General features: G+C 35.0%; 1 protein-coding gene across 1 annotated transcript in view; it reads left to right on the forward strand.

Moving 5' to 3' along the window:
* The window catches only part of CFAP47 (cilia and flagella associated protein 47), a gene marked incomplete at both ends in the record, with an annotated part of 360,013 nt that overhangs the window by 130,382 nt on the left and 215,613 nt on the right, over nt 1–14,018 (forward strand). Inside the window, 3 exons of the mRNA XM_082490749.1 lie at nt 351–501; nt 1,442–1,530; nt 3,586–3,672. Of these exons, the coding sequence (XP_082346875.1) occupies nt 351–501; nt 1,442–1,530; nt 3,586–3,672 (327 nt within the window). The remainder of the gene's footprint in view (nt 1–350; nt 502–1,441; nt 1,531–3,585; nt 3,673–14,018) is intronic.

The following is a 14,018-nucleotide window of genomic DNA, read 5'->3' on the forward strand; positions in this document are numbered from 1 at the left end:
AACTTAGGGTAATACTATAAGGTAAGAGAACTTCCTGTGTTAGTGTGTAGGGGAAGAAAAATTGAGCTACATGCTGAGGTCATAAAAAACAATAAGGACTATTGTTCTGTTTCTATCTATATAGTTCTTTTATTAGAATGTTTTAAGGTTCTCTTAGGTAGAAGATTGAACTGCAAAAAGTATTTCAGAAGAAAGAAATTACTTTCTTTTCTAGCCTCCTTCCCTTACAAAGACTCTAAAATGTGCTTCTGAAATGACATTTCTGAAGTAATTTCTGAGTTACAATTTTGTACCTATTAAAATTGTTGTTGTTTTTGTTATTATTATTATTATTATTTTATTTTGCCTAGGAGACAAACAAATATAAATGTGGAATTCACTAGTCGTTTTCTGCGCCCTGCTGAAGCAGTGTTGCTACTGATCTCAAAGAGTGTGGGTGGAATAGATGGTGCCACGCTGACATTCTCTCTGAAATCTGAAGTCAAGCATATTGAGCCTGCTGTAAGTTTAAGTGTGTATGATTAATATTGTCACAAAAATTTTATTCATCTGTATGTTGTATCAAACAGAAGCGAACTGAGGTAATAATAAAAATGTGAGATACCGTCAACGTTAGCCTTTGACCTATGAAATTTCAGGTTTCCAATATTAGCCTATGTACATGCAGAGAAAAGCCTAGAGGAATATCTAAGATGCCTAAAGATAAAGATCACACTTAGATACTGAATAAATTTTAAAATTTTGCTCTGAAAATAAACATGGATCCCTTTCAGTGTATGAATGCTTTTGGAAATTCCATTGCAGAGGTGTTGATATGCTCCTTCAGCCTAGTGATTTCAGTTGTGAGATTAAGATGGACAGCAGACTTTTGCTAGATATTGCTATGTTTGTGCTTTTTAACTTTAGACAGTCTTTCGATTTAAGATATATCCTCGAAATAGTCAGAGCAGAGATAGGCATGTGTTCCAGCATTTTTTATCAAACATTAATTGAGCAGATCTGGATAGATCTTCTTCTGAACTTAGATGATGTTTATGGTGGGGTTTTTTTTGGTTTTTTTTTTTTTTTTCATGACTCTCTTTGTACCATAGCAATAGGCACTGAAGTTAGAAAGGAGGAAGGTTGGGGCAAAAGAAGAAAATAGAGGACATGGAAAGATAAGAAGGCAAAAAGATAGCTTGATTCTTGGCCCTGTGCTATCATTTTGAAGAGCATTCAAAATATGGTGAAGTTTAATGCGTGTTCAAAAAGAAGTAGGCTTTGACTGTTCTTTGCTGGTAACAAAGCCTAGGATTTAAATTATGTCAAGTTTGTAGTCACCAGTGGTCAAATACATGGTTCTATTCTTCTTTGTAATATTTTCCTTTTTGTTTATGTACTATACATTAATGTAGTTTTGCAACTTTTTTTTATATTGATATAAATTTTCGCTCCTTTTCAGGATATATTAAAATGCAAATCGCCATGTTATGAGCTGAAGAAAGTTATCCTAAATGTTACTAATCCCTTCAGAAATGACGGCATATTCAGGTAGACAATGCTGTAAAGACAAATCTATAATGATCATGCTGTTTTACCAACTCTTTTCCATAATTTTCTTCTTCTCCTTAAAAATATAAAACCTTGAGGTTAAAGTATAGGGATTTACATTACCAAAATTGTTACAAGCACTATAGAGTGGAAGCTATCATAATGAATAAAGAAGATAAATAAGCCTTAATTGAAATCCCTCTCAGTGTAAACAATAAAGCTGGAGTTTTAATCAAATAGAGTTCATGAACCTTGCGTGTATTTTTGTGTTTGGCTGAGGTCCAGCAGAATTCCAAAGAGAAACAAACCATGTTAATTAATAGTTGATTATTTTTCCCTCAATCTGCTTTATCCTGCTGTTTAAATTATTGAGCATGGAAAAGTAAAGAACCCGTGCTTTTGCCTTGGGGCTTGCATCACTATCAATTAATCTAATTTTTCATTTGTATTAATCGTAGATGTAACAACTGCAGAATTACAAATGTTGCTTTCCTTAATACAAAAGAGTGCTGTGCCCCTTTAAAATCTGTTTATGCGATCTGACTCCACATTTTGTCTTTAGTCTATAGAGCCAAACATTAGTTCATGTCATTCATTTATTTATGAGAACCATTTTCCATAACATTTTTAGCTTGTTTTACTGATCTGTTTAATATACACATAGCATAGGCTGCAAATTAAATTTCTCCTTCATCCACAGAATATGTTTGGTATAGACACCTGTAACAGGATTGTTTTCACTGCTCCAGCAATGCGCTCTGGCCTAAGCCTTGTATGTGGGAATCATATGAATTTATTTAGCTTCTGTTTTTTTTTTTTTTTTTTTTGAAGTCATTGAAGTGGTCAGTAAGACTGCCTGTAATCAGTTCTGTGGAAAGAATAGATTAAAGGCGCTGAAGTAATTTAATTATATCTATATCTCTCTCACTCAAAAGCTACTTAACAACTCCTTGAAGTAATTATCAATTTTGGCAATATTTGAACTAGTAATCTAAAATAAAAGATTCTTTGTATCATATTTCCAGTGTTTTAAACCATCTAGTGTTCCAACAGGGGGTGCATTATGTAGTTGCAAATAATGCTAGGAAATGCACTTGTGATACCAGGGAAGTAGCTCTTTTGCAGAAAACTGGGCTGAAAATCTTAAAAATAGGTGTATAATGCAGTACAATTTAAGAAAAGGACAAATTAAAAATGAGTGCCTCTTTGACATCGTGTCAAGTATATATCAAATGTCAGATAGTTTTAAAAGCTGTAAATTTTACATCCTAAACTAGTCCTTGCCTAGCATTCGGCCATTTGTCAGATGTTACCCATTCTATCAACTCAATAATGTTTTCTGTTTTTTACAGTTCCTAGCTTTTAATACTTGTGTATAGATAGATATTTTAAAGATTACTGAATATTTGTACTTTATTAAGAAAAAATAGTTGAATACTTTTAAAATTATCCATTATATCTCTTTGTGAAGTACTGCAGCTGTTTCTCTCCCAAGAATAGAAAAGAATTTCTAGAATATAAGATACTATAGTGAGTAATGGTCATTATTATTATTTTTTAAATGGCTGATTAAATACTTGGGCAAAGAATCTACTACTGCTGATGAAATGAGCATTTTTTTCTGTTTTTTTTTTTCTTTTTTTTTTTCTTTTTTGAAAAGAAAATTGAAAACTGGTATGCATATCATGGCTGTAGACCATCCCTATGATTACAAATCAACCTATTGTGTTGATGAGGTAGTAGTTTATTATATTTCTCAGTAAATATTGAATAAGTGTCTCAGAATTTTGTATGCTTACATGAGCTTTAAAAATTAAATGGCTTAAATTGTGCAAATTGTTTTAAGTTATTAAATAAATAAGAATTAATAAATTATTTAATAAATAGATTTTTAAAAATGTGTTTAAAACTTTTTTTAGAGTTCTTTTAAAGTATCCCAAATGAAAATAATTAGCTTCTTTACCAAGCCTTCATTTAAAAGTTAGAATAAACAGAGTTTTGTCTTCATTCTACAAGTTAAAAATGTGGTGGTTATGTGTACTTGCCATACTCCAGGGTCATTTTGCTGGAATCCAAAAATTACTTAATGCGGCCAGAGCACGTATGTCAAGCCAGGCAAGTAAAGCAAGAGCAAATGTTCAGGTGAGTTTTACATGGCAGTTGCTAATTGTAATATATTGAAATATACAAGTCTATGACTATTACATCTTTGTGTATAGCTGTGTTCATACCTGTTGTGAAGAATTATAGGTTCGGACATGGAAGTATCGTAGAATTATGTAACGTTTTAAAAACCCTTTACAGATAAACACTGGAGAAAAGATTAATATGGTGGAAAAGATAAAAATGGGTGTAATATTCCATTTGGAAAAAGTGTTAGAGAAACTAGGATTGAAAGGTGAACTGTTGGTGCTGGGATAGGAGCAACTGTGGTGACTTAGGTGACTGAAATGCTGAAAACTAGCTCCAGTTCACTACAACAGGATTAGTTCCGATCCTTTGAATGAAGAACATAGAGATATTTGAAGGTGCAACAGTAAGGTCAAGTTTTTATATATAAATAGGCAGTGTATAGAATTCTAATTGTGCTGAAGCTTAAAGTATTACAGGTTTGGTAGGCTCCTGGAGATGTAAAACCAGAATAAGATGTTATTAGTGCAGATTTATTGATATAAGTTAATACAATTTTGTGTCTAGACATTATTGTGTAACTGACCATGAACAAATTTTCTAACACAGGAAATCTGGCAGGAGAAGGAAAGTTCCAAGTAAGAGTGGTAAAGTTAATAAAATGGCAAAGAATAAAAAATGAAGAATAATTGGAATGGGAGTCAAGGAGAGATGTAATCAAATACCTATGCTTAAGTCTTATAGTCTGAAAGAAGGTATTTCTGCCTTCACTGTCTTAAATTTTTAGTGAGATAAATACCAATAAGCTTAGATGCACAGGCAGAGATCTTTACAGGCATTGAAGAGGCCAGATGTAAATCAGAATCTCTGATAGTCAAGGTTAAAGGAGAAAGAGACGATCAAAAAGGTTTGAGAACAAAGATTTGTGGCACTCTCTAGAAGCGGCTGAGGACAGAGAAAGGACTATCAAAAATATCTGAACATTTTTTTAACTTGCCAGATATTAAGAATTGCAGTGTTTTACTAATTGACAGTTTAATAACTCTATTTTTCAGTCATAGAGTGAAAGTGTTAATTCTAAGTCTTTTTTATGGTAGATTTTGCATTCACATATTGGGCAATTTATTTATAGAGAGCCATTTCTCTAGTCTGCTGTCACTTCAACCATGTTGTATAATTATTTATTCATAGAGCAGTGTTTATAATCATCAGTTGGAATAGTATAGTAGGTAAAAAAAACCCAAGAGCAGTAAGAACTCAGTTTACAGGAAAGATAATCAGTGTGACCAATCACATTTCTTCTCATAGAAGCAGGCTCTGGCTTTGAAAATACACCATCAGCAGCCCTCTCACAATACATGAGAAAAATACTCCAGCTCCCTCAAGAGAGAATACTATACCCACCAGGACACTATTACATAGACATTTTAGGTGGATGCATTCAATGCCATTCTGTCCCTCACTTGTGTTCCATGGGCTGCACTGATTGTCAGTGTCCTGTGTGCTTTGTGCACTCACAGCTGTTACACTTATCAGGTGTGCTACAGTAGGTTAACGTCCAGGGATTAATGATCATTAGTTTTAAAATGTGCAGCCGACATCAGCACAATGATTTTCATACAAACCCTGCAGATATGTTTGGCAAGGCCCGTATCCAAGGGGAAATATCCATGGCTATTTCATGTAATGCATGCTAGAAAAAAGTCTGGTTGTAACTACCAGTTAGTCTGATAAGATGTCCAGTCTCTCAGCCTACTAAACAAGAGGCGGACTGCTTTGATTGGTCATTACTTCTGTTTGTATGTTTTGCCAAAAAGACATTTAGTCTTTTCTGAATGTAATTCAAGATGTGATGTAATAAAGAATCAGTGTTCATATCTCCTATGCTATCAATTCTGATGGGGGAGATAGATAACATTCAGAACTCAAATGCCATTAGCATGTGCCAGAGCAAAGGGCTACATCTTCAATTAAGCAAGAGAAGAAAACTGTATAACTCTTATTAAAAATTCTCTTAAGACAAACCAGTCTTTTTCTAAAACTACTGTCCAAAGCCTCTTACAAAGAAAGTAAAAATAATAGAGCCATTCTGGTAACTCCATCAATGACTACAGATTTTACTAGTATATTGTATTTAGAGGTACCAGAAGCTGTTGAAATAGAAAAGGGATTTTTCATCATCCTGCATATTTCAGCTTATTTTATCCCTAGGAAATAAATCAGTCTAAAAAATGTAATTTTAGTCATACTTTTAGGCGCCAGTCTTACTGAAATTGATTTGAGGGCATCTTAAGTCTTTAGAAATCTCCAGTATTGATTTCCTATAATTTTAGATGTTTCTGTTATGTGTGCCGCTTAGGTGCACTTTTTAAGATTTTTTTTCTTGAACAGAACATAACAAACTTCTGAAATAGTGTTAAAAAATTAGTATGTGTGCAATTCATAACTGATCAGTAAGAAGATTGTACCTGCAATCATTTTTATTCTTTTGCTAAACCCAGAAAATGCCTTCTACAGAATGGGCGCCCATGGCTCTAAGTGCTCCATAAGCATAAAACTACTGTAAAACCAGTGCTTATACTCTAAGTAGTTGTGTCGACATGATTGATGTCATTTGCATGCTTCGATCCTAACAACTTGATCATCCATGCAGGTCCAAGTGGGTCTCCTCAGTCTCGTAGTTCTTTCTGTGTCCTCATACTATGCCCCCAGATGTGTCAAGCACCCCACTTTAGACCTCACTGTAAAAAGCTTTACCTGGCAGGTAGCCCTCTTACCTACCAGCCTTCCCCTCTGGCAATATCACAGGCATCCAAAATGGTGTCAATCATACCAAAGAGGAGACCAACCCTTTAATCATTGTGGCATGGGCTCATCATACTGTGACTGGAAAGATATCCCAATCTGAAGCTAGAGAGAAAGACTAACTATAGCCTTATTGGGACACAGTGCTGTCGAAGCTAAAAAAAATCCAACGGTAGCCCGTGTCTGAGGCAGGGTGTCATTCAGTGGCTGCAAGCAAGACCTCTTTGTCCGTGGGGAGCTGAATGATGTTTAGTGAGAAGGATAACGTTTTTGCTTTCATCCAGCTGGCGTAGTTTTTCTTTTAAGTATACCGTGAAACATGTGCCTGGATTTTTTCAAGTTATGCACTTTTCTGTGCTTTTCCAAGCCCTTGACACTTCAGTTAATGTCCTTGGTCTACATCTGTGTGCTAGCATGGTCTGCTCCCTGTGGGAGAAGGAGAACCAGGTGGAGAGATGCACACTACATAGCCCAGGAATTCTAATATAAAACTACCCATAAGTAGTTTTCAATCGTGTTGGTATTTTAACTGTTGTCCATTAAAAAAAAAAAAAAAAAAGTATTGAATGACAGTAAAAGTTCAAGGTTGCATTTAATAGCTAACTTCTTCATAGATTTCCTTCTGTAAAACTAGGAAGTGGTAAAGGTACACAAATGGTTCACTGAGTCCTATTCTAAGACCATGGCTAAGCAGTTTAGAGTACGCATGAGTCATAAGGGTGGCTCATGATTGCACAGATTGATTGCAAAAAAAGCTGTGAATGTTAATAAATATTTTTACATAAAGAAAAACTCACTCTAAAACAGAAAAGGAACCATTAATTAATGAATTTCAAGTCAAGCTTTGCAGAATATTGTATATAGCTTCTTAATGTTTATTTACTTGGGTTTTTTTCTAACTAGAGGTAATACCAGGAAGTCCAAGTATTTTTAATTTTCTCAATTCTGTTCTTTCCTTTTTATTCTAAGCAGTTTCATGTATCAAGGAAATATTTACATTAAACAGAATACCTGTATTTACTTACTGATAGGATAAAGGAAAAATTAAGATCTAAAAGGCTCCTCTGTGTAATATAGGTTAGGAGATACAGCATTAATACCTGTTGTTTCAGAAGATATTGTTTAGAAATATACTGTCAGGAGTCATCACAATTCTGATTAATATTTGATATATTAGAAATTGATCTATAATACTGTAAACCATAGTACCTTTTTTGGGCAGCTCCTGTTTTACTTTCTGTCCTAGTCTTTGTTCTGAGATCACAAACTATCCCATGGAACGTGGAAACTGGCAAATATCTTAGATGTGAATTTTGTGTTCAAATGCGTCTGTATTTTCAGTGCATTAGTAAGCAGTTCCTTATATCCTTTCTCTCTGTAATAAAACATTTGCTTGCTTCTGTCTTCTAAAGTTCATTGATGAAGTTGCTGCTCTGTGGACTTAGGATCTCCCCACAGTGCCTGGAACTTCTTGGTTTCCTTTTTCCCTCAGCAATATATAAAATCTAGAACTGGAAGGGACTAAAAAGATGATCTAGTAAATTCTGCTCCAAATACAGAAAGCAAAGTAATTTTCCTTTTCCAAGAATTTGTTGGATGGAAAACAGAGTTACTGGCTTTTTTAGACCCTGGACTGAAGAGTGAAGGCATAGTATTGCACGTGTATAGCTATGATGACATCACGATGATGTATGTGGACTATCCATAGCTGGTTTTGCTTTTAATCTTGATTTTTCACATACGTGATAACATGGCAAACCCAGTCTCTTTGTGGTGCTATGTAGAAAGAGGTAATTGACAACTCAGAGGTGATAGCTTCTAAACTGTTTCTCACTGGTGCACAGGTATGTAGAATGAACTGGAAGTATTCACACCAGCATTTCTCTCTGTCTCAATCAGGTTTTCGTATCAAGCAGTTGAGAGGTGCCCTCTTAAACCAACCCTCATCTGTAACTTACTCTTGCTGAACTTTTTGTTCATTTAATGCACAGTGAAATAACCTTGCTTTGGAAGGAACAACTTATGTTTGCAAAAAACCCCAAAACAAATGAGAGGTAGTTAGTGAAGCTGCTTGGTCACCATTCCCCCTGTGAAACTGAGTCACTTCTGATACCTGAGTTATCAGACTTAGAGACCTGATCTACAGTGTGATATAATGTGCTTAGCCTCACAAGTAGACGGCTGGTCTTTTGCCATTGTGCCTACACAGCACATGCATAAGATTGATGCTGGGTTCTTCAGCAGCGATATTTTTCATACAGTAGATTTCAGTGTTAATAGGGAGAAGAATGATTGCTGCATAAGGTGTGATAGTACACTACTGTGGGCTTAATACCATAGAATTATAGAATTGTTTGGGTTGGTGTCCTGGTTTGAGGACAGTTGGAAGAAACTTTAAACATCATCTTGTTTCAAGCCCCCTGCCGTGTGCAGAGATATTTTCCGCTGGATCAGGTTGCTCAGAGCCCTGTCCAACCTGACTTTGAACACTTCAAATGATGGGGCCTCCACAACTTCTCTGGATAACCTGTTCCAGTGTCTCACCACCCTCATAGTAAAGAATTTCTTCCTTATGTCTAATCTAAATCTACTCTCTTTTAGTTCAAAACTGTTACCCCTTGTCCTATCACTACAGGCCCTGGTAAAAAGTCTCTCTCCATCTTTCTTAAACCCTTTTTAACTACTGAAAGGCCAGAATGAGGTCTTCCTGGAGCCTTCTCTTCTCCAGGCTGAACAACCCCAACTCAGCCTTTCTTCATAGGAGGGGTGTTCCAGACCTCTGACTGTTTTTGTGACCCTCTTCTGGACCCATTCCAACAGGTCCGTGTCTGTATTATGTTGGGGGGCCCAGATTTAAACACAGTACTCCAGGTGGGGCCTCACCAGAGCGGACCAGAGGGGCAGAATCACCTCCCTCGACCTGCTGCCTGCACTTCTTTTGATGCAGCCCAGGATGCAGTTTGCTTTCTTGGCTGCCAGTGCACATTGCTGGCTCATGTCCAGCTTTTCATCCACCACTATGCCCAAGCCCTTCTCCTCAGGGCTGCTCTCAATCCCTTCATCCCCCAGCCTGTACTGGTACTGGCAGTTGCCCTGACCCAGGTGCAGAAAACTGTGTAGACTTACTTTATGGCAGCATTAAGCTATTCTGCCTAATCTGTTTCCTTATTTCTCTATGCATTGGAAAGGGATGTATTGAGCCAGACTGAGAGTATAACCATGCTTCTTATACCTTCCTCATCCTAACTATATTCCTTTTGTTTTTATTATTGCATGAGATAATATTTCTCTTTTTTATTTAATAGAAGTATGAGATACAATGTAGCTGTCTTCCAGAACACAGTTTTATTTCCCTTTCCCTTCGCTTATCTGCAGGTACTTTGTTCATTGGGGTGAGAATAAATTTAGAGAGAGACATTCAAATCAATGCAATGAGTTTCTCTGTCATTCAACTATGAAACTAAACCTCATTCAATGTATAGTTCACCCCTGTGAAGAAAGATGTATTCTGTATGTTCTCGATGAGTCATGTATCGTAATGTATTTCCATGTAATATGCTTGTTATGTTATCATTTTTTTCATGCAGCTTTTGAGCAATATGTTATTTTTACAGTGATTCTTCTGCTGTAGTCTCTCTTTTTGCAATCATGACTTGGCATACTGATTCAAAGATAAAGCATTGAAAGAGATGACATTTTATATAAAATTTGTATTTTTTGTATTTTTATGTGAGATACTTATTTGTAAGTACATAATAAATAGTATGTTGTACTCACATACCTCAGAGGTCATTTTCTTTTCTGAAAAATGGCCTTTAAGTATAGGTATTAAAGTGAATCTCCAGGGTGACATATTATGAGAATTTTACAAGTCCATTTATTCAAGGTTGTGATTTTTTTCTTAGCCTGGCAAGATTAACTATTTATTTTAAGAGAGACCCAATAGCTATCAAATGCTGTATGTAATAATTGTTTGCTATAAGCTGGTTCATCAAATTTTACTGCTAAGGGAGAATGACTTTTATGTGTGGATAATATTAAACCTGAGTCTAGAGCTGAAACTCTACTTGCAGTATTTTTTTGAGATACATTACAGTGCAGTTTTTCAGCATCTATGAGCTCTGTGCTTGTTGTAAATTAAACAAAACTCTCGTTCCGTAACTGTAACTGCACAGTCTTAACTCCTGTCAACACTGGTAGAAATTATTTGTGAAGAAGGATGAAAAAAACTATAAAGTAATATTGAGAAAATATGATGGTAAGAAGCACAGTTTGCTTTGGGGAGATGAGAATAAGCAATGATTTTGTTGTAAGTTGTTTTTTCAAGTATATGTGTTCCTTTGAAATATTCTTGAAAAGCAGTATTGTCATGAACAGAGTTAAGGTGTTCAGGTTAAGGTTCATCCCCTCCACTCGTTTCTCAGACAAATCCTTGATTGCATTAGGTTCCTTGTGAATGATTAACTGCACTGTTAGGGAATATAGATTATTTCTGTATCTTTGGTGTAAAAGAGGTGCAGAGGGACAAGGTTTGCTCTTCCCAGACTTTCTCATCGCCTCTTTTCAGGGCTATAACCTCGTGGAAATGAACATTGCATGTGAACTAAATTAACTGAAACAAGAAGAGAATTATTTTTAGAAGAAATTGCTTGAAGAGCTTCTCTTGTGGTATTTGATGCTTCCTAGCAAGATCATGAACTACATATTAACACGGGGATTTTACATTTCTAATTCCTCATTGAGTTGTATAAATTCCCAATACTTAAAGAGCCAAGAGTAAAATTAGCCTTCGTACAGAAAATCATGGACAATTATGTCCCAGTTTGTATTTATTCTGGGAGCAGAAACGTTGTAAACCTTGTGTACAAAAGTAAATTTCAAGTGTTTTTTTTCTTGTATAACAATTCTTGTGAAGAAAAAGAAAGAGAAAAAGGAAAAAAATCTAAGGAATGTTTTAGAAAAAACCTAATCGAGGTAATTTCCACTCCAATATTAAAAAGACAAAGATTTTGAGAATGGCAAATGTAAGATGGCAAATTCAGTCTGTTTGGAAATCAGCACTGTAAATAAGAGAAATAATTTACACCAGGTAGAGATAGCGGCAACATCAGCCCCCTATTTTCAGCTATGAAATATGCAAATGTTGCACTGTCTGTGTTGTACTTTTTCTTAAATAAATGTGCTTTGTTTCCTCTAAGAAAAAGTCACAGCTCAGTTTTAAAATAAGACGTGGTGTGATGTGTTTTTACTATTACAATGTGGCTGTTTGACTTAAAAAATATAAATAAATAAATAAATAACTGGATAAATAAATAAATAACTATGAACTTGCATGTTATTTTTAAGCTTGAATTTACAAAACTAGATTTTTATTCAAAAATCTACAGAGAAAACATGCAGGAAACTGTTTGAATTTGTTATATATTTATAATAAATTATAGATTAAAATATTTATCTGATCCTTGTAAGTCATAAATACTCATGAAGAGCAGGGAGAAAGATGCAAAATCAGTCCGTGGTATGGTCATTTGAAGTCCCGGTACATAGTAAGATTATTTAAGTACTTTAGAGACTTTACCAAAATGCATGTGACTTGAAGCAAAATAGTGTGTCTTGAAGAATAGAAGTATTTATAATTCAAGTATTTGAAATAAAGTTGCATTTAGTGATAAACTTTTCTAAATCATTTAAATTTTTACTCTTGAGTAGTACAAAATCCCAAACATTCCTGTTTTACATTCCAAATTGAAATTATGAGACACTCCAACTACATAGGAGTTATTCAATTGGTTGACTTGCAGATTATAAAAGGTAGTCTTCATAATTTTTAATATTTTATGCATTAACTAAAGTCTCCACATTAAAGAATTTATATAAATTAAATATAAAAAAAATGTTAATGCTCCATTGACTTTACTGTCTAGGGAGGGTTAAATTTAGGACTTTATAAAGCAATGAGCCTCTCATTTCCTTTACTGTTGAAAAAGCAAACTTCCAAGGTATGAACTTCTTGTGCATTTCCAGCCAAGATCCACAGCTGACTTTTTCTTTATTTCTAAAAATACAATTTATTAAGTGGGCAAAGAAGAGAAAAGAGGAATAATTCATTACAATTAGAGTATGTTACATTTAAAATAACATTCTCCACAGGTAAAACTTTCAAATTTAGATGGTGAAATAACTAGCGTCTCTGAGGCCAGAAATCTGCAGTTGCACTGAACAATAAATAACAACAACAGAAATAAACCCAGTAACAGTTTAATTGGAAAAACTGAAATGAAATTTTACCAGTGTTGTATTTCAGGAAATGAAAGCAATTAAGGCCTGAACCTTCTTTAGGATTTGGTGGTGTTGCCCCTGCATAAATGTAGACTTCTGTTGAAATCAGTGGAGCTCTACACAGGAGTTGGGTTTCCTGTATTTCTCCAGGCCTAAACAAAGAACCAAAAAAGGGATTTGTTAGCTTTATTTGACATTTGTTGGGGAATTTTTATTGTACCCCTTGAGTAAAATTACACACACATTTGTGCTTAAATATAAAGATTTAATGAACAAATGCATTGGGCAGAGACCTACCACCATACGCAGTTCTACAAGTAGTCCTCACAGGTGCAATGCAAGCCGATTCCTTGTATACACTTGTATGCACTGGCAGCAATCCTGTGAGGATCAGCATCAGACACCTTAACCCGGTCTTTGGTTCATCCCCCAGCACCAGCTCTGTCTACCAAAAGTGGCTCCTGAGCACTTGCATTCCACGATCTGTTGCTACAAGATGATGCTCTGTCATTTCTTATCTCTTCTGCAAGGGAAACTCCTTTATAGGGAGTCGTTCTGTCTTTGGCATTTGTGCTTCCAGCCAGTTGGGCCTTCTTGCCCTCCGTGCCAGATTTTTCTTTGGTCCCAAATGACCATTGAACAGTTACAATTGGAATTTCCACTTCACTGGGCAGAGTTCCTTTCCAGATGGTATTACAGCTAAAATTTAGATTAGGGTTTAAACCATGAATTCTGACTATGGCAGGAGTAGAAGTATATCCAAGGTTTCCAGTAAACGCTGGAGATATAAACAGACTTTCTAAAGCCATAGCCTAGGACCTTTGTTTACTAGATAATTCCCCCTCTTTTTTTTTTTTTTTTTTTACATATATGAGCTGCTGATATGTTTTCTAATTAAGCTAATAAACGTAAAATGTTTGCCTAAAAGTGTATATCACACAAAAAAATATAAAAGTCTAGTATTCTATAAGATACAAGTATATACCAGGAATTACAGTTAATGAGTTAATGTTAAAAAAAATAATCTGTCTTTAGATGTCTTATTTTAGTGTTTCTAAATGTTAATGTCACGTTAAAGGTATTTTCACCCCTAGGTAGGCAGATAAAAGTTAATAGATTCAGTTACCTTTCAGCATGCTATCTGGATAAGGTAATTGAGTCACGAATCAAAAAATCACGAATAAAATAAATCACGATCAAAAAATCACGAATAAAGCATAATGCTTGCCTCTTCTTTAAAAAGAGGACACTGTTGAGCTAGAAAGAAGGTAGAG

Source organism: Vanellus vanellus (genome assembly GCF_965231255.1).
Source record: "Vanellus vanellus genome assembly, chromosome: 1".
NCBI classification, from domain to species: domain Eukaryota; kingdom Metazoa; phylum Chordata; class Aves; order Charadriiformes; family Charadriidae; genus Vanellus; species Vanellus vanellus.